Raw genomic sequence first — 22690 nt, forward strand, 5'->3', positions numbered from 1 at the left:
TCTCATCGGTGAAAACCTTCGCAGGCACCGAGAGGCGATGTAAGATGAGGGATATGAAATGAGAGAGTCTTATTGGTGAAAACCCTCACAGGCACCATAAGGCGCCGGGAGATGAGAGAAAAGAGAGAGTCTCATCAGTGAAAACCCCTCGAAGGGCACTATGAGGCGACGAGACAGAATCAACAAAAGCTACCACATTTGCAACAGCATGGACAGTCACTTATCATCCCCAGCAAGTCAGACCATTCGGCAAATCGATTGATACAAATAGACTGGGTCGGGAATCTATGGTGCACGTCATGATCACGGGGACCAGTTGTGTCCTCCAGATAAGTTCTTTTGATTGTCTCCTCCCACAAAATATTGGTTCAGAAAGATTTTCTCTTTTCCATATCTTTATTTCTTTTCCTAAAAAATGTGTCTTTGAAGGATTTGTCAAAGCTTACTACCAGAAACCGAAGGGGAATTCATCCAATGCAGGATAATACAAACAGTCTTAAAGGCTGGCCCCAGGCAATGCAGGGATTGTGCTCGGAAATGTTGGAAGAAGTAAGCTCCAAAAGGGAGTGGTTTCGGGAGTTAGAAGCAGACTCCCACATCATGTGTTTTAAAAGAAAGCAGAAAAGGGGATAAATTGAAAACCAATCCCCAGCAGGCTAGAGACCCCCAACAGGCAACTTTGCCCGCCAACCAATTATGGGGACAAAGAGCAAGAAAATGGGAAGAGAGAAAAATTGCTCGCCAGAAAGGCACCCTCTACCACCACGATTAAAACTGATTAAATCCTTTTGTCTGCTGCAGGAAAACAAAGGATTGATGATGGCAGCAAGATGCACCGCCATGGAAGTCACCAAAAACCGGGGCAGAAAATTTTCTGCCAATTGTCGAAAATTTTCTCGGAAGAACGGGAAAGCAATTTCAATACTTTTAAGTTCTAGGTCGCCCACCAGTATAATGCGGGAATACATTTAAGTTCTAGGTCGCCCACCAGTATAATGCGGGAATACTTTTAAGTTCTAGGTCACCCACCAGTATAATGCGGGAATACTTTTAAGTTCTAGGTCGCCCACCAGTATAATGCGGGAATACTTTTAAGTTCTAGGTCGCCCACCAGTATAATGCGGGAATACTTTTAAGTTCTAGGTCGCCCACCAGTATAATGCGGGAATACTTTTAGTTCTAGGTCGCCCACCAGTATAATACGGGAATACATTTTTAAGTTCTAGGTCGCCCACCAGTATAATGCGGGAACACTTTTAAGTTCTAGGTCACCCACCAGTATAATGCGGGAATACTTTTAAGTTCTAGGTCGCCCACCAGTATAATGCGGGAATACATTTAAGTTCTAGGTCGCCTACCAGTATAATGCGGGAACACTTTTAAGTTCTAGGTCACCCACCAGTATAATGCGGGAATACCTTTAAGTTCTAGGTCGCCCACCAGTATAATGCGGGAATACATTTAAGTTCTAGGTCGCCCACCAGTATAATGCGGGAATACCTTTAAGTTCTAGGTCGCCCACCAGTATAATGCGGGAATACTTTTAAGTTCTAGGTCGCCCACCAGTATAATGCGGGAATACATTTAAGTTCTAGGTCACCCACCAGTATAATGCGAGAATACTTTTAAGTTCTAGGTCGCCCACCAGTATAATGCGGGAATACTTTTAAGTTCTAGGTCGCCCACCAGTATAATGCGGGAATACTTTTAAGTTCTAGGTCGCCCACCAGTATAATGCGGGAATACTTTTTAGTTCTAGGTCGCCCACCAGTATAATACGGGAATACATTTTTAAGTTCTAGGTCGCCCACCAGTATAATGCGGGAACACTTTTAAGTTCTAGGTCACCCACCAGTATAATGCGGGAATACTTTTAAGTTCTAGGTCGGCCACCAGTATAATGCGGGAATACATTTAAGTTCTAGGTCGCCCACCAGTATAATGCGGGAACACTTTTAAGTTCTAGGTCACCCACCAGTATAATGCGGGAATACCTTTAAGTTCTAGGTCGCCCACCAGTATAATGCGGGAATACATTTAAGTTCTAGGTCGCCCACCAGTATAATGCGGGAATACCTTTAAGTTCTAGGTCGCCCACCAGTATAATGCGGGAATACTTTTAAGTTCTAGGTCGCCCACCAGTATAATGCGGGAATACATTTAAGTTCTAGGTCACCCACCAGTATAATGCGGGAATACATTTAAGCTCTAGGTCGCCCACCAGTATAATGCGGGAATACTTTTAAGTTCTAGGTCACCCACCAGTATAATGCGGGAATACTTTTAAGTTCTAGGTCGCCCACCAGTATAATGCGGGAATACATTTAAGTTCTAGGTCGCCCACCAGTATAATGCGGGAATACTTTTAAGTTCTAGGTCGCCCACCAGTATAATGCGGGACTACATTCAGCTCTAGATTGTGGAATCAGTCACCCCACCTGAAGACGGAAGGGTACAACAGAGATCCCCAAACGGGAAACAATGAAATCCCAGCACCAAGAAGCAGACAACTGCAGAGGCAAGCGCACAATTCAAAAGGAAAAAGGAACGCGTCTCAAAAGAAGCAGTTTGGGAACGTTGTAGCATGCCCAGTATAACGATGCTGATGAAGAAACATACCACTAAAGAAACCATTGGAAGATTTAAAGAAGAAAGCCGTATCCCCAGCAGATCAAGCAAAGTGATGAAAACTGGCATTCAAACATCAGCAAAGGACCAACATCATCTCCCAAAGTCACAAGATAAAGGCATCAGAGGAAAGCGTTAGCCGACAAGAAAGCAAGGCAACAAGAACAAGTTGAAGAGGGATAAGATTCCAGGATCCTCAGTTTAGTTTAGCTTCTTGTTTTCCTTTTAAAGCAATGTAATAGGGAGATCGGTTGAGCCGCAGCATCCTACAGCAGCATACAACAGCGCACAACAACAGCAAACACTACAGTCACACGGTAGTCCCAGCTACCAAAGATTTCCCGAACTACATTGACCTGATTCCTGTTCAGCCCAGGATATGTAGGAAACCTCTGAAGCAAAGGTTCGGTCAAATCTTTTTCAAAAAATGCTTCACACGGAGTATTCGGACGGGCAAAAATCGCTCGCTTTATCTTTGCGCGAAAACCCTTCGTGTCTTCGGGCAAAGAGGGGCAGCTGTAAGCACGTGATTTTTGCTTTACGGACAATCGCTCCAAAAGAAAATAAAAATAGTGACAAATGGTTTCGCTGTACAATTTTTCGATCTGTCCGTGACATGTGTTTGTGGGTCTGTCCATTTTGCATCTAGTCATTATCAAACGAAAATACAAAAATAATATATATATATATATATAAAGTATATGTGTCGTTAAAAGAAAATTCAAAAATATGAATATATGTGCGTCGTTCGTTCTAGGTTGTGGTTTAACTTACTTGAATATTTTGTGATAATTATGTGGAAATGTCACAGTGTTGTTGATTTTAATTTCACTATTTTATTTATTATTATTAAAAGAAAAAAAAAGTAAAAGAGTGAGGGAAAACCGGTTTGGGCCCAAAAGAAATGAAATAAAACAGGCCCAAACCAGCACTCTGATCCAGTCCAAAACAAGCCTGCCCAAACACGGACTCAAACGACGCCGTATCGGCATCCCTACCAAAGCCGTTGATCTGATTCAAACGAACGGTCCAGATCAGGCTGTTCAACTCGCCTCAACGACGTCGTTTCAGGCAAGATGATCTAAGCCGTCCAACCCCATTGATCCAACGGATCCAGGCCCTCCTCTAAACCCGTCAACATGGCCCGATCCATGCCCTTTACCCGGTCTCACCCACCATCACGCCCAAACGACACCGTCTTTCCTAAGTGGATGGATCCTGGCCATAGATCTCACTTGATCCAACGGCCAGGATCTAAATCCTCAATACATATATAAGTTCTCCATTACACCCCACGCCCCCAAACCAAACCCCACCTTCCCCACTGTACACCCTCGTCCTAAACACAGCCCCTTCTCATCCTCGAACCCTAGCAGCCGCCCCAGTATCCCTCGCCATTAAAACCGGCGGCATGGACGCCGGTGGCCACCTCCTGAACACCCTAGGACCACCTCACTGTCCTGAACACAAATCCACTAACCACGAGCCTCGAATCACTTCCGTTCGTCTCGAATCTTCATTTGAAGATTTGAGTCGAACCCGGATCTATGCCAAACCATCCCATCTTCATACCAGACACTCCCCTGACCTTCCTCGTGACCAAACCAAGCTTGGTTTGGTCCGAATCTACCCACAACTCCTAAAAATCCAGATCTGGAAATCCAGAACTTGAAACACATGCACCTGGGGAACCCGGCCAGTTTTGACATGGGTTTGAGGTCTAATAGACCTTAATCAAGGTGTTCTCATGTGAGAACACCCTGATTAAAGTTTGTTCGGCCTCAAAAATTCGAAGTTGAATCAGATTTGGGTCTGTTTGATTTAAACATTTTGGTAAGTTTTCCTTTCTTTTGTTTTATTTCTAAATAAGTTGTCAGCATATCTCTTTGTGTTTGGTTGTTATTTTGTTATTTTTTTTGGATTTCTTTCATCTCTGTAAAGACCTTTTATTTGGTCAATTGTTTTCTGTGTATGATTTGAATGTATTCTGTGATGAACATGTTCGATTAGATTAGTCGTCAAATGAATAAACTTATATAGGTTCCCAGTAATTGAACACAAAATTGTCTGATGCCCTTTAGGTCCCTGAACATATTGTTTATGTGAGCGACTGATTATTACCTGCTATAATTAGTATAGTCGACTCGATAAATGTCGTTGATTAGTTTCTATAACTAATGAATCAAACGAGCTAATAATGTCGCATGACTAATTGATACTTTGCCACTGATTGAAGGCCCCAGCATTGTTTGAAATAGTTTGTTTGCATTGAAAAATGACTGAAAGGTTCAGTCTAGGCAGTCCTGAATTTGAACTTTCATCAGTTCAAAAATGCCCTGATGCTGCAAAGGGTCAAGACAGTGATAACCAGGGTTTAACAGGGGTAGTCTGGGGTTTGCAAAGAACAAAAATGATTAGTTTAAATGAGCTGACAAGTAGGGTACTAATTTGGGATTAAATTAATGCCAATGGGGAACAAGACATAAGAGTATGGGACTTAAATTGAATAAAAAATGATGCCCATAACTCCTGATTAAACAAAACCAGGCGTGGGAATAAAGGGGGCTGACACCAAAAGATGCTTAGGCATGGGCTTTAAAGAGTATGGGCAGGCTGCAAGTTGCAGCAAAAAAGGCAGCTTAACTGCACTGGTTTTCGGCTTATAAATAAGCCATTTTGATAACTTAAACAGGGCTGGACTTTTGAGTCTTCAGAAAGAAAAAAACTTTAGTCTGAAGAGAGGTCTAGTGAGTCCCAAATCACAATAGCGTAAACACAAGGTAGTTTCCAATAGACATTGTAACCAAACACTGCCTGAAAGTTGTACAAGAGTGCATATTGGTCAAAGCTGTCTTGGCCAAGTTCTGTTGCTTGCATTGGCTGAGTTGGTTGTTGGTTGTTGTACTGTTAGTTTTACTGCATTTGAACCCTCAGTTACTACTATTATTTCCTTACTCTTTCCTGGGATTGCTGGCTCGGTTTCGACTATCTGCTAGTCCTTGTATTCTGGGAGATCACTGTTGGTTGTCTGTGGCTGTGGAAGACACTTGGTTCAGTTGGTTGTTGCTGTGTTTGTTGTGTATCTGTTGTTGCTGTGTTTACTGCATACTGCCTAGCTGACCATTCCTTCCTTCTTTGTCCTCCATACCAGGTACACAATTAATACCACAAATGTAACTGAAAGTTTGAGCATGAATGCAAAAGAGAGGACCTGCAGATTGTTTTTTTATATATGTACATGAACTGTTACTCTAAATGTCATGAAATAGTTACATTTTTGTTTGGACAATAGAAGCAGCCTACATACTAAGCATATCAATGTAGGTTAACGAATGCTAGCCTTGTATGTATACTGCTAGGTGAAAATATGCCCAGTGTAATAAGTTGTATTTCAGACTTAGTCTGATGGTGTAGTATATTCTCTAATGTAGGCCAAATAGGAAAGCTATCCGTTTTAGTTAAAGTTCTTTCTCCTTTTGCCATATTGTCACATAAATTGATAAACTCATTTCACAAAACAAAGAATCAGTTCAGGGCCTCAACCTCATGAAGGTCGAGCCCAAATCGAAGCAAACCAAGTAGGCCCGCGTAGAACAGGCAGAGGCCCAGGTCTGGCCTATCACGCATGGGCTGGATTTGGGCCTATAATTGTTTGTTCGGCTGACTGTACATACAACCTCATTTCTGAATTTTTTTTAGCTTTTCTGAATGTCATTACAAACAACTTGCAATCATTTAATTAATTAGGACTATCTACTGTTTTCAATTGATAAAGACAAACACGACGAGAAACGTAGGTGTTATAGGATATCCTTTTAAAAAAAATAATAAAAAAAAAAGAACGAGATGAGCCTCGATGAAAATAAACAAAACGCACAGACGCGGGGCCCTTGTTTAAATGTGTATTATCAAAGCATCTAGGTTCCAGGACGGGTTGTTTAGCAAATCTCACAACTCTCCTAAAAATAACAATACGTTAGACTCTTTAGGACGCGCCTTAATAAATCTTACCTTCTTAAACTCGGGTGCGCATTTATGTGACCCAAATCCAATTCTCAACGGAGTCGAAATGTGTTTCTAATCACGGGTACATTGATTGTGACGTGGTTCGAGATGCGTGTCCATGACGTTGCAATTTCATTTTTTAAAAAAAATTGAGATGAGCCTCGCCAAATAAAAAATGTACACAGCTACGGGGCCCTCCAACTGTATATATATTAAAACACTTAGAATTCGGGACAGGTCGTTTAGCGAACTTTTCGGCCTTACCCAAAACAACAAATACGCTAGTTGCTTTAGGCACGTCTTAATAATTTACTCTCCTTAATTCGGGTGCACATTTATGTGACCCAAATCCAAATCTCAACGGAGTCAAAGTGTGTCGACGACCACGGGTACATTGATTGTAACGCGGTTCGAGATACATTTTCACAACGTTGCAATTCTTGATAAAAACAGTAAATGATAAAAGCGGTTAAAAGTTAAATTTTGCACATAAGTTCACACTTGTATAAAATCAGATAATCAAGCCGAATATAACAGTTGAGCGACCGTGCTAGAACCACGGAACTCGGGAATGCCTAACACCTTCTCCCGGGTTAACAGAATTCCTTATCCGGATTTCTGGTACGCAGACCATAATATAGAGTCATTCTTTTCCTCGATTCGGGATTAAAATTGGTGACTTGGGACACCCTAAATCTCCCAAGTGGCGACTCTGAAATAATTAAACCAATCCCGTTTCGATTGTCCTTTAATTGGAAAAAACTCCCCCTGCGCCCCTCGGGCGCGGCAAAAGGAGGTGTGACAGTACTTTCCCTAGGTTTATCGGTAGTACACCAACCCCTGCATTGTTGTTTTCTCCAAGACCTTCGTTGTCATGAATATGTACATTTTGTGAACTAGACATGTTTCAACATGGGAATCAAAAATTCTTGACAAGAAAAAGTGTAAAACAACGTGTGTAATGAGAATCAATAAAGAAATAATTACTATTATCTTTAGCCTCACTGTGGGCGCCAAACTGTTTACCTCGAAAATACGAGTAAGAATTAAATTTGATTTGTGGTATTAAAGATATGTAATTTAGTTCAATACCAATTAATAATCAAGAAATATGAAGTAGAAGCGAAAGAAATAAGTGAATCAAACCAATGTTACTCTGCAATAGTGACCTCAAGATGGATTAAGAGAAATAAAGTAAGAATAAATATAAAGGACAATTATGATGAACAGTAAGAGAGAAAAGTAGGATAATATATTCTTGCCAATGATGAGATGATGTTACAAATGATTGGGGTCCCTTTTATATAATAGGGTTACCCTAAATAAGGTATATTTTTATTTACAGTAAGGAATATTCTTGATATAGTTATCTAACCGCCTAGTACGGAATCGTACAATCATATTCCGGGATTTGCGCCATGATCTTGGGGACGTGGCAGGAATATAGCCCATTCTGGTACGAGTCCATAACGATACTATCTCGGGGTCGAGCATACTCGACCTTGGCATACATTGTACTTTGATCCTCAGACATTGCATCCTGAGCTCGGATCTGATCCATCGGGCTCGTACTCGATCTTGCCCAAACTTGGGCTCAGGACGGACCCTCGAGCCTATAAATCGGAGGCATCTGATTTCGACCGTATACAAAAGTTCTCGCCCAGAGGCTGTGGCAAAGATTGTAGCGGTTGCGGATTTCCCCAATGATCATATAATTTTAATGACCATACAATTGGCCGGTGGCGATGGGTTATGCCGACGAATTCATTGACGTGAGACCGTTGGTTCAACGTAGTAGAAACTTTAGGAGAATACTTGTACAAATATTGATCCAATTTGTACTTTTCCTAAATTCTCCACAATATTAAAAGTTTAATAAATAAACCAAAGAATAATAAATAAACTACCGAATACTCATACGGAAAAGTTGACTCCTGGGTCTGGAGCCTGGGGGATTGCTCCGAGAAATCCTTTCTTTCTCGTCCACTCAGAGGGGTGCGGACACAATTGCGCGGATTACAGATGACAGTTACAAGAATGGCGGGGAAGTTAACAGTACTGAATCCCCAATCCTTTGCTTGTTGTGCAGTGACAGTACCAATATCCACTAATCGTTGTTTTCAAATACGGTTGCCGGTTGGCATCTCTTCTAATTCATCGATTCGAGAAGTAAATTGTTGTGTGAATGAATCAATATCTATACACAAGGGAAAGAAAGATGAAAAACATTAATCAAACATCCATTTTCTCGAAAAAGTTTTCAGTCTCATAGGTTATTTTCCTTTTTTCACTATTCATTAAATTTCTTCAAAAGTTACTCATAAAATTAGTTAATCCAAAAAAAGTATTACATTGAAAAGTACAAATTGGTTAGATTATAAGTGATTTGCATTAATCAAAATAGATAAAAAGATATTACAACAATACCAAAATAAGAGAGGTAAACGTAATATTTTAAACCACAGAGAGGTCAGTATGATAAAACGAAACGTAAGGGGAGGTCTCTGAAATTATCCGTTAATTTTATAATTTTTAGAAGTGAAACTACACGTTGAATTTTATAATTAAAAACAAAACAAAACAAAACTTTTCAGTCACAAAATATATCTTTTTAAAATTGTGTGGACCGTGAAAGACGTACCTATTGATTAATAATTTTGAGTTAAATCGTAATTTTCCAAGTTTGAATGCAGTGATTTATCCATTTTCGTATCTTCCAGCTAATTAAGTAAAAGAAAGATAATTAAGAGCTAATAAACAGGTGAAGCTTACATCTGTAACCCCCAAATCACACCATAACTATAGGAACTAATAATAACAGTAGATTTAGGAAAAATGCATCCCTAAGAATACTCTCTTTAACAGATATTGTAGTTTATCTCAAATGCAGATTATGATACACAAATCTGAATATGAGAAGCGGAGAGATCTTCTCCGATCAAATATTTTTTTGAGTATTGGTATTGCTCTCAAACCATGGTCATTGTTTTACAGCTTAACACTATATATTCTTCAATTTTGCTCCCAAAAATTAACCAGAAAATTCGTTGAAGGTTTTTGTGACAGTGAATGCTTCCGGTAGTCATTGTATTGTATGTGACTGTGTGTATCGGCGGCGGCGACGACGCACGGCGAGCTCGACGGTGAGACGAAATTCAGTAGAGCTGCGACGGTTTCGACGCCGATCATGTCGTCAATATTTTGGTCTCGACTCTTTCTGTTACGCATAATTCTCTTCAAGGTATTAATGAACAACTCTTTCTCTCTAGCTATCTCTTCTTTCCATTTTCTTTTATTTTCCATTCCCGATTTCCTCCCTTTCTTTGAGCGTGTTTAATTGTACTATAATCTTATTCCATACTACTCGCTCCTACCAATACTTTTAACATTATTCTTAATCTTAATATTTAAAAAATTTCATCATCCTGTCGTTCCAATTTATGTTGCCGAGTTTACCAAGTAATGAAGTTGAAAAAATATAGAAAAACTTTTCCCACTAAGATTCATACCTTATAGTAATGTTTATTAAAGGAGGAAGTCTTCTCTATTTGCCGGGCTCAAAATTGAAACTTATGTTAATGGTGGAGACATCTTATTTATTCCACCGTTACTCTTTACATTGAATATCAAACTCACTTAATATTGGAAAACAATATGGATCTCTATAACTGTTCAATAATAAATCTTCTGTTTCAAAAAGAATGAATCTTTTATTATTTGAGAAGTCAAATAAAATTTTCTTTCACTATATTTCTTACAAATAATGTTTAAATATTTAGAATTACTAGTTTTTAGTGTACGTGCGTTGCACGTATCTATCGTGTTAATCAATAAAATATATATAAAAAGAACAAATTTATTCTGCATGTACCCTATACACTCCTATAATTTAGGTAAACCGATCTGTATTTCAGTCATCTTCGTAGGCCGTCAGCCACACACTCCCAATTTAATCCCCTTTTTTGAGTCTTATGTTTCTTCTCATCTCAAAGATTTTTATTTAACTCTAACTTATGCACCACATGAGAAAGTAGGAACACTCCAAAAGAACTCATTCCACCCAATCCCTTCCTAAATAATTATATTTAAGGATTACATAATTATATATATTCAAAGTAAATATATAACATTTCAAAATTTAGCACGTAAATAGAAAAGTTTTTTTTTAAAAGGAATAAAGGATTCTACTTTTTGTTTGACAAAGTTGCCGAAAAATTGCTCATAAAAGAAGCAGCTAAGAGTTTCCTTTTAATGTATTGTCCTTTTCTATTTATGCATAGGAAAAAATAGAATTTAAAATAATTTGATTCCTTCTTGAAATATATATTTTCTTTTAATTAACTTAAGATTTTAGGAATCGAAGATATTTTAATTCCTTCTCTAAAACGTACTTTTCTCATTTACTTATGGTAGGAATTTTAGGAATGTATTTTTCACTTTTCTAAATCAAGGTCCTAAATAAGAAAGTAATTAAATGACTATTTCTAAATATTAGGAAAGTAAATTGAATGATTAATACTATATAAAGAAAAATAATAAAATGACTATTTTGTCCAGTGTGAACTCTATTTTAGAGGGGTAAATAAGACGAACGATATTTCGCTTAGGGTCTTCGTGCTTTTAATATAATATAGATTAATTATGGTGACTTATAGTACTCTTTGTGTAGTTCTAAACATATAAATTATCTTGAAAAACATAAGGAATCTATATTTTAATTCAAATTAAAAAAAAAGAAAGTAAATTTGAACCTCATAGTCTGAAAAGGTTCAAACAAATTAAAACAAATGAAGTATTATCCAGATATTCAATGTCTAAGGGGGCGGGGATGTGATGATTTGCGGGTAGGAACTAGGTGGAGATTTGCACAAATAGGATTTTTTTGTGTCACCGTTTGAATTTTGACCCCGTCAAGAAATATTTTAAAAGAATAGTCCCAATGCCATAATTTTAAAGCACGTTGACAATATGTTAGTGTACATTGTTGGAATTTTAAAGTACCCTACCAAAATTTTGAAGCACACTACTAGAATTTTGAAGCATGCTGTCAGAATAGAAAATTCTGGTACGAGCTTTAAAATTCTAACAGCGAACTTTCAAATTTTGGTGCTGAGCTATTTGATCAAAATTAAATTTTAAGGGGTCAAAATATAAATGTTGGTTATAAAAGGATCCCTCTGGCATAATTTCCACTGTGGAAACTAGGCTACCGGCTTTATTGGGCTGCTAGGAAACAGTTGGGGCTTAGCCGACAGAAGAGTAGGCCACTAGCTTAGATGGGCTGCCCAAAGAAATTTAGGATTGGGCCTTTGGGTGAAATATGGGTCTGTACTTAGGTTACAATTGGGCTAAACAAATGTATGCCAGCTTCGTTAGGATCCAAAATAAAATCACGGCCTGGGTTTTTTGAGTGAAATGTGTAAAAATTGCACGGGGCGCCTTATTTGGTCGCCCCCATTTAATTTATACCCATTTTTTATATAAAGTTTTAACTTGTACCCACTTTTTAAACAACTTCAGCCCCCTTTCTCCTCCTCCTTCGTTTTCTTCTTTTTCTTCTTTTTCTTCTTTCTTCTGCTGCTGTTGGTGCTGCTATGAAACTTCAGTTCATGGGATAATTGCCATAAATATGTTTATCAGATTATTTAAAAACAAATTATAAATAATATTGTAACTTATTAGACAATAATTTATGAATATTTCCACGTACGTAAGTTACTAGACAATGATAATTTTGTTTTTTCCACGTTTATTGTTTTCAAAATTTATGATTTAGATACTGTTGGCAATCTGATTATTTATCTAGTATGTTAGAAAGCTTTTTCAAAAACGTCAACTTATATAGTGCTGAAATTTTTACAAATGAACTAAATAACTTCAGCATCTTCTGCTGAAGTTTTTGAAAAAGCTTTATGACAAAACTAATAAATCCAGGACAAAAAACTTCAGTTTTTAGTGCTAAAGTTTTTACAAATGAACTAAATAACTTCAGCATCTTCTGTTGAAGTTTTTGAAAAAGCTTATCTAGGACAAAAAAAATTCAGTTTATTTAGTGCTGAATTTTTTATAAATGAATTAAATAACTTCAGCATCTTCTGCTGAAGTTTTGAAAAAGCTTAATGACAAAACTAATGAATCCAGGACAAAAATATTTCAGCTTATTTAGTGCAATTACAAACAAAAACTTCAACAAATAGAGAATAAAACTTCAGCTACTATGCTTAAGTTCAGCAATTACAAATAAAAACTTCAACACACTTGATTCAACACACTTGCTACTTCAGGCCCGTCTATTAGAATGCTGAAGTTTTGCGTGATTGCCTTTGCTACTTCAGCCTCGTATGTTGAAGTGATGCGAATAAGTGGGTACATTTGCAAATTTTTTTTGCAAAGCAAACACAAGTTAAAACGTGACCCAAAAAGTGAGTATAGATGCAAATGCCCCGTGAAATGTGCAATAAAATTTTACACGATTAGGTGAGTCTTTTTGCATTAGATGCACCCATTTCTAATTGTCAATCTAGCATCTTATTATTCTTTTAGTACTACCATTTTCTCCTTAATTTATTCGTTTCTTTGCAAACCCTAAAACATATCTTTTTGTGAAGGGAAAAATATGAATTATATACTCAATTTATTTCTATTTATATATGCAACATTCTCTCCGTTTTTGTACGTCCCAAAATCTTTTTTATTTCTCCATTTATATCATGCTTTTACAACGTCTATGAATTCAAATACATTTAATTATTCAAATAATACTTAAGTGTAATAATTTCTCTATGAAACTACCTTAATCACTATTATTTTATTATTTTCTTCCATTAACATTAATAAATACATAAATCTTAATGAATATTCTAATCTCCTTTCATATTTGACCATTGTCATATAAATTGATGGAAGGAATAAAGTAAAAGGAAGGGCAGGAAGGGGAAGGGAACGAGGAACTGAGAAAAGGGAACAGGACGAAGGAAGAAACGTTTACAAACACATATAAGAAGCCTAACATATGAAAACACGTTAACATGATTAAAGTAACGAAAACGTGGAAAATAAGTGTATGACTTTTTCTACGCCACCTAATGCATGAGTAATATATATATATATATATATATATATATATATATATATATATATATATATATATATAATGCGAAAAATAATTTTTTTAAAAGTGTTCAAATTTGAAAGAAGTAAAAGCAAACCCCGAAAAAAGGTGTTCAATACATGTTATATACACTTATATATATAACTAGTAATTTATCTGCGCTTCGCGTAATCGTTAAAGAATATTAAAATATGGCTAAATAATAATTATTAGAATAATTATAGGTAAAAAGTCAATTTTATCTTCTCTTTATTCTCCAACCACTTTATTATTAATTATTCTAATTATATATATTCAATTACCAATCGGTTTCTCATATTTTATTTAAAATAAATGGATGAGATATGTGAAATCAATACAGAAAAGAAAATACAAAACATATAAATCAGTACCTTTGGGCTATTTGGCATTAACAATAACTGGCACTTAAAACGATTTATTTTGTGACAATGTCATTCAAAAGTCGTTAATGCAATAAGATAGTAATTGTACGTGCCCAAATATATTCGTAATCATTCTGTGCATGAATTATCTGGTAGAATTCCTTTATATATTTTGCTTCTCCATTATACTTGTTCATTTCTTAAATATTCAATCTGTATTTGTATAATATTTGAATGCATCACATCTACGGAAACTTGAGAATTTTTAGTATTGCATCTTTAAGAAAAAAGAAATATAATGTTAATAGTTAAAAAGTACAGTAATTGTCCACTTGTGTATGTCCAGCAGTGGCGGAGGCAGGATCTCTACGAAGGGGGTTCAAAATTATCTTTTTTGTATCTAGTGGGAATTGAACTAATGACCTTAGGTAGATTTTGAACCCCCTTGACCACTAAACTACACTTTTGGATTGTGTTAAGGGGTTCAAAACTTAATATATAGAGGTAAAAAACAGATTTTGCCTTATATATACAGTGTATTTTTTCGGCGAAGGGGGTTCGGGTGAACCCCCTTGCGCCCCCTAAATCCGCCCCTGGTGTCCAGTACACTTGGGAGTAAGTTTATTATAGATCATTAAAGTATCCAAAAATAAGACATTTACCAAATTAATCCAAAGTTTAACAACCGGACTACTGATGATTTAATACCAAGCGGATTAATAGTAATATTCACCATTTCAGACACAAAATACCATTGTAATCTGGGAATCACTGTCATTTGAGTTACTTTAGTTTGGGGGGGACTTGGTCATAAATGGAAAGCTTTGGGCTGAAGGTCACCATGTTTTCCCTCTTCATTTCTCACCTCCACATAATGTGATTTCCCCGTGAGAAAATGCAGTCTTCCTGCTCTATTTTTGCAGCTATGAAACAGAGTGTTGTTTTTAGGGGTGAAAATAGATCTATAACCAAGAATCCAATATACTGAAATCAATGATCAATAATAAATAGGAGGTTAGAATGTAAATCAGAAAATAGTCTATACATTAGAAGTCCATACTTAATATAACTCTTAGGCATTCAAAAGGTATGACCTAACCGTCAATGAAAATGACGAAATAGCATAGTTCATATCTCTTCAACAACAACAACAAACTCAAAAAATTCCTACAACTGAGGTCTGGGGAGGATAATGTGTATGCAAACCTTACTCCTAGGTTTTTGGTAGACCATCGGCTAAAGAAATAGTTCATATCTCAACAAAGGTAAAAAAATATTATGTAGTAACTATTTAAGCCTTGATGGTAGAAGATATCCAATACCTATATTGAAGGAAGATAGTAGAGAGCGACACCAAAATTTCATTAAAATATACACAAGTTAGGCCCGAACAATATCGTTTTAAAAAAGAGAAACAACTCCAAACTTAGTATGTAGTTGGGCTTAGCAAATGTTAAACACGGTTGGTGCTGGAGCCTAATCAACGCCATGGCCCACTTCAACGCGGTCTTAGTAGACGGGGAGAAATTCAAAAATAGTCGGATTTACAAGTGATCATTCAAAAATAGCTACAGTCTCAAAAGTAATTGAAATTTAGCCACTTTTTATGTAAAGATAAATCTGAACGAAAATACTATTCAAAATCCGAAAAAATACTCCAGCATTGGAGCACCGGTGCTCCAGTCTCCAGTATATTATACTGGAGCCAGCAAAGTATACCGGTCCAGCATAATATGTTGGAAGTTCATACACAGGTGCACCGAACTCTAGTATATTATGCTGGACCGGTCTCTGTTACAGTAAAATAGTGGCTATTTTTAATGACTTGACAAACACTGACTATTTTTGAATGACCAATGCGAAAACTGGTTAGATCATGCTATTTCAACTAGTGGACCATAGTTAGTAAACTACCGTTTCCATGTGCTAATTAGCTTCTATAATATTGTCACCGTCCTATTTTATAAAATTGTTTTTTTTCTTGTTCTTTTTTCCTGTTCTCTGACAACAACGGAAAAAATTGTTTCTTCTGATTCGTTTAAAATAGTAATATTTACATGTGGACATGTGGTAAGTATTGATATGCCTTTTAACATTTTATTTTCAATAATTAAGTCTATTTGAAGTAAATTGTTAAGATATAAGTACTTTTCCTGCTGTTATTTATCTAAATTTGGTCGCCGGAAGTATATTTTATCCATATTCAAGCAGTCATAGTATAGGACCTTTACATTAGATGCAGGGGTGTTCAAACCGAACCGGAAAATCACACCAAATCGAAAAATTAAATCAAACCGATTAAGAAACCCGACTAGGTTTGGTATTAAGTAAAAAAACTTGAACCAAATCGAAATATAAATATATAATTTTTATTTATATTTTTAAGACTTTATAGTGAATTTTCTTTAGAAAATGTAGGAATATTTGGGATTCTCTCATGTATTAACCTTGAAACCGTAAATTAACGAAAAATTATTGTTAGACGACTAACAAAATAACTATCATGTGTTACTAAAAAAATTCTCTCATTAGAATATTTTAATAGATCATATGTTTGTCAATTTTTTTCTATATTTACTAAACATATATTCACTTATCAAAGCTTTATCTATAATTTTAACAAAGTAAAATTGAAATAATATTCATGTAACAAAAAAAATCTGAAAACCCGACAAAACCGAACCAATCCAAACCAATATAGTTGGTTTGGTTTGATTTTGATAAAAATCGAACCAATCCGGTCCATGTACACCCCTAATTAAAATAAAGGAACGTAAAGAATAAAAAGAAACAAAAACGTTACCCAAGATCATCTTGCTTCATTATTATAGAAAATTATTCTTATCAATAGGTACTGCAACATTTTTATTTTTATTTTGTAAAATAAATACAAAAGGATATACTTTTACCTAGACAATAATATAGAAAAAAAATACCTTTTTAGTAACAAAGTTATTGGCATAATTAGGGGTGTATAACCGAACCGGAAAACCGCATCAAACCGAAAGGTCAAACTAAACCGATTAAAAAACTCGACTAGGTTTGGTTCGATTTGGTTTGGTATTGAGTAAAAATACCCGAACCAAACCGACTTATAAATATATAATTTTATATGTACTTTTAAGATTTTATATAAAATTTTCTTTAAAAAATGTCTAGAAATATGTGGGATATATTCTCTTACTGGATATAGTATTAAATGAATATGAAATGCTCCATATTTATTAACCTTAAATAATAGGTTGTATGATCACTCTCTTATCAAGTGGTACTGAAATGTGTTAATATCTTTGTTCTTCCATATTCATATGTCAAGATCTATTAAATTCTTATATCTTTTTCGAATTTAAAGTAAGGGTGGACATCAGTCTGTTCAGTTATGAATATTATCGGTTTAGCATATCAGTTATTGGTTTACAAATGTGATAAATCGATAACTGAACCGATAAGATATCAGTTATCGGGTATCAGTTAATCGGTTATCAATCATTATCGGTTCACCCGATAAGATAACTCAATTTAGAGATAAGCAAAAAAGAGAAGATAATTCACTGGATTTAAGCAAAAAAGAGAAGAACTCACATATAGTATACTAAAGACTTACGCTAGGAGTAACTAGAAAGGTGTACGAAGAATAAAGATGAAGCAACTGAAGAGTGCGGTTGAGAAAGAATATGAGAGAATGAACTGAAGCCCTCGCATTTGTATATACTTAAGAGTAAAGTCATAATTTTATTAATTCTTATTGGGTTATCGGTTAACCCATTAACAAAATTGGCAAACCGAGGCCCGAACCGATAACCCAATAGTGATAAAATTCTAAATCGTTACCGAACTGTTAACCCAATAACCTGATACCGATAACCCAATAAACAATTAACGGTTCGGATTATCAGTTTTACCCGATATATGCCCAACCCTAATTTAAAGTGGTTAATTAACCTTGAAAATGTACATCAACGAAAATTATTGTCGCACGACTAAAAAATTAAATATCATGTGTTACTAAGAAAATTCTCCCATAAAATATTTTAATAGATAATATGTTTGTCAAGTTTTTTAATTTTTACTAAGTATATATTTACTTATAAAAAATTTAACAAAGTAAGATTGAAATAATACTTAAGTAGCAAAATAACTTATAAACACATATTTACTTATTTGGTATATACTAAAGCGAAAAACCCGACAAAACCGAACCAATCCAAACCGATATATTTGATTTGATTTGATTTTAATAAAAATCGAACCAACCTAGTCCATATACACCCCTGGGCATAACCATCAACCACACGAAAGCCAATTTTATCAGCATCACATCGTGATAAACACATGACGTGCAATCTAAATAAAGATTATAGCTTCAAATATGGCTAAGAACTTAGCTTGAAGAATATTATTCCACAAATACCCGAGTAGTCAAGAATTCAACCACAGAAAGCAAGACAAGTAGACAACTATCAATTTAATTTACTTTTTGGTAGCTATCGCTCAAGAAGCAAACATTAATCTTATTATTTTAGTGATTTATTAAGTTAATTAGTTGCCCCTGGCCTCCAAATGATGAAGACCCTTTTATTTTTAAGCTCTCTGGACTTCGTTTCCGTATTTATTAATAGACTACCTAACTGTATCAATTATTAATCTATGATTAGTTGCTGCCATTATCTGTACAACCTTTTTGTTTTACTTCCTGGTCGCATTAGCTTGTTTTTTCCATAAAATTTAAGAGAAACGAAATTTTGACTTGATAGCGTTTGTATTTAAGAACGAAAGGAAACTTAAATAAAATGGTGAAAAGATTGTAATAAAAAAAAAAAGAGTACATGTTGGTCTCTCTTGCGATCTTTTGTATGTACTATTTATAAGTTAGAAAATTTTCAGTTTAAAAAATTGAACGCAGTGACACATGTAATTTTTTTAAAAAAATGTCAACAATGATTTTGAACGCAATGAGTAGCATCGTTTATCATATTCCTAAGGACCTAAACGTGTGAAACATTACCTATCTATATATATTATTCGTACAAGGAAGATGCTTGTTGAGCCTATGATTAAATTCAAGATCAAGAAATGTGGTTTTTTAAAATTGGCCTGTGTGAAATTACTAAGCTTTAGCTCAACCCTTTTGACCATTTGACTAGAACGTGCAATGTGCAATTTGTTTTATACATATAAATTCGAGCTAGTAAAATAAAGCAGAGAAGCCAAGATTTTGGCAGGTATACTCTTAATATTGTCAACGACTAGGAAGATAAGTTTGTCAAGGCTAGAAAAATTATTTAGTATATTATATAACCATCACATTAAGGTTTCCTTGCACGATTTACCCATTCAACTCTTAGCTTATAAATCATAGCTAGTTGTTCCTTCACATTATTCAACTTTCTCTTTTGCAGAATATATTTGTTGCTTGCCTCATTTTATTCCTTGCACTTCCTTCAAGTCATTCCTTGAGAGATTCAACTATGGGGAACAGAAGTTCAAATCTTGATAATGACAACAATATTTCACGTCCAATTGATACTCCATTTAAGCTTCCTTCTCCATTGCCCACTTGGCCTTCAGGTACTTTCTATTGTGTAATCTTCCATTATCTTATCATTTTTGCTTTTCTAGTATCGCATCACTTCTGGTGCTGTTAAACGCTCGCTTAGTTCTAAAGCTCGGTGAAGCCCAAGTTGTGCGCTTTGCCTAGCTGACGCTTGCTAAGGCATGCCTATTTTCATCGATGGGCTATGTCTTCAAGATCACAACACTAGACAATAAATATATTTTGCAAATAGAATAAAAAAGAGATTCCGATGCACAAAGCATCCCGTTCACATACAGTCTGAGGAAGGACTGCACCTTAAGGGTGTGATGTAGATAAGGGCGGAGCCAGCCCTTCAGCTACGGGTTCGGCCGAACAGAGGTGAATCCAAAATTTAAATTTTATGGGTTCAACTTTTAAGATTTTTAGCATTGAACCCGTTATATTTTTTAAGTTATGGGTTCATGTCTACTATTTATTACAATTTCACTTGAAGTTTTACACATAAATTTATGATCTGCGCCGAAAGTTATGGGTTCAGTTGAACCCATACCTACTATGGTACATCCGCCCCTGCGGCCGAACCCTAGATTTAGTTCAAACCTTATATTTGTCTTAAGAAATTCATTGAATATGTACAAGCTATTAAGTTAGAACCCAGTAAGTTAAAAGAACTTGAATCCTAAACCCATAAGCTTCAAATCTTGGCTCCCCCTCTGGATGTAGACAGTTTGCCCTAATGCAAATATTAGAGGGTTCGAGCCGTGGAACCAACCGCCATTAATACTTGCATTAGAAAAAGTCGTTGCTGAAATTTTAGTAATTATTGTTTGTATTATAAACTTATAGTTATATTTCTTGCGTTACATGTCTATTTTTTTGTAAATATTTTGTTCATTGGCGCTTTTTTTTGTTGCTAAAGCCCACACTTTAGTTGCGGTTTAGGCTTAAAGATCCAAAAGACGTTGGCCCTTTTTTGTGCTTTTTTGCTTTTGGCTACTCTGATCAATTGTTCTGTTTATGTTGATTGTTTAAATATTAGGTCAAGGCTTTGCTACTGGAGTCATTGATCTTGGAGGTTTAGAAGTGTCTCAAATATCATCATTGGCTAAAGTTTGGGCTACTCAAGAAGGTGGACCAGATGATCTTGGAGCTACATTTTTTGAACCATCAAATTTACCAAATGGATTCTTTATGCTTGGCTCCTATAGCCAACCTAACAATTTGCCCCTCTTCGGATCGGTTCTTGCTGGAAAAGATTCAACAGGAGACACGCTAAAGATGCCAACTGACTATACACTTGTATGGAGTAGTGAGAACTTGAATATCAAGCAGGATAGTGTTGGCTATATTTGGCTGCCAATTCCTCCTGAAGGTTATAAAGCTGTAGGCCACGTTGTAACAACGTCGCCTCAAAAGCCTTCTCTTGACAAAATTCATTGTGTTCGTTCTGATTTAACCGATGTGTCTGAAAGTGATGATTGGATTTGGGGCAATAATGGATTGAATGTGTATTCATCAAGACCAAGAGACAGAGGAATCAATGCTTTAGGAGTGTCTACTGGTGCTTTTGTTGCTTCAAATAATGGAACTGCAGATTCATTAGCTTGTTTGAAAAATGTCAAAGCTAATTTATCTGCTATGCCAAATTTGAACCAAGTTCAAGCACTGTTTCAAGCCTACTCTCCTTTGTATTATTTCCATCCTGATGAACAATATTATCCTTCCTCTATCACTTGGTTTTTTCAGAATGGAGCATTATTGTATACCAAAGGGCAAGAATCTGCACCAGTTGCGATTGAGCCAAATGGTTCAAATCTTCCTCAAGGTGGTTCAAATGATGGTGCTTTTTGGTTGGATTTGCCAACTGATGATTCAGCAAAAGATCAAGTCAAGAAAGGAGATTTGCAGGCTGCTACAGCCTATTTACACATTAAACCAATGTTTGGCGCGACGTATACTGATATTGCTCTATGGCTATTTTACCCCTTTAATGGCCCAGCTAGAGCAAAAATCGAATTCATGACTATTCCATTAGGGAAAATTGGACAGCACGTTGGCGATTGGGAGCACGTTACGTTAAGGATTAGTAACTTCAATGGTGAGTTACAAGGTGTGTACTTCTCTCAACATAGTGGAGGGAATTGGGTAATTGCTTCTCAGCTTGAATTCCAAAATGGTAACAAACCCGTGGCCTATTCTTCGTTGCACGGTCATGCTTCTTATGCCCAACCAGGGAAAAATATGCAGGGGAATAGCAACATAGGCTTAAGAAATGACACAGCAAAAGGGCAGATGATGGACACTGGAGCAAACTATTCAATAGTTGCTGCTGAATACTTAACAATTGTTGAACCAGCATGGTTGAACTATGCTAGAGAATGGGGTCCAAAAATCAGCTATGATATTGCAAATGAACTCCAAAAAGTGGAGAGATTTTTGCCAGGGAAACTGAAGAAGGCTGTTGAGAAACTTGTGAAAAGTCTACCAAATGAGGTGTTGGGTGAAGAAGGACCAACCGGACCCAAGTTTAAGGACATGTGGAATGGTGATGAAAGGGGTTAAACATGGTACATTATCGATTGTGGTAAAAAAGGGGTTAGCTTTTTACTTATTTTACTATTATTTTTCCCACAATTCCTGTAAGATTTGTTTAATAAAAAGATGGGATTGGATGAAAGTTGTTTGTTGTAAATTGCATGGAAAATTTGGAGAAGTGATCCGGAAATATTGCATGAAACAAAAGATGATGCAGAAGTTTAGTGCTAATGAGATTGTTCAGGTGACATTTCTCATAATCCTAACAACAGGAAATCATCTAGAATACTTTGGAGTTTAGCAATTTTTCGCCGTCCGGAGGTTATAACACAAATCATACAGTATATTTGATTGATATATAACATATAAATCCTTATAAAATAATTTTTTTTAAAAATAGTCTTCCAAGACTAAAACTCAAATAAGCACAACTAAATTTTTCTCATAAACAAACTAGAAATCAAATCCAACGAAGGAGAATGGCTTTGAGTG

The 22690-nt window shown here is 35.9% G+C and overlaps 1 protein-coding gene across 1 annotated transcript; it reads left to right on the top strand.

Moving 5' to 3' along the window:
• Window positions 1-9805: 9805 nt before the first annotated feature.
• Window positions 9806-22458, top strand: LOC104240380 (hypothetical protein At1g04090-like). Its single transcript, XM_009795222.2, has 3 exons — window positions 9806-9874; window positions 19527-19695; window positions 20703-22458. Exons 1-3 carry the CDS (start codon window positions 9821-9823, stop codon window positions 22223-22225), a joined length of 1746 nt encoding a protein of 581 aa, XP_009793524.1. The 5' UTR covers window positions 9806-9820; the 3' UTR covers window positions 22226-22458.
• The last annotated feature ends 232 nt before the right edge of the window (window positions 22459-22690 follow it).

Source organism: Nicotiana sylvestris, chromosome 1 (assembly GCF_000393655.2).
Source record: "Nicotiana sylvestris chromosome 1, ASM39365v2, whole genome shotgun sequence".
NCBI lineage: Eukaryota > Viridiplantae > Streptophyta > Magnoliopsida > Solanales > Solanaceae > Nicotiana > Nicotiana sylvestris.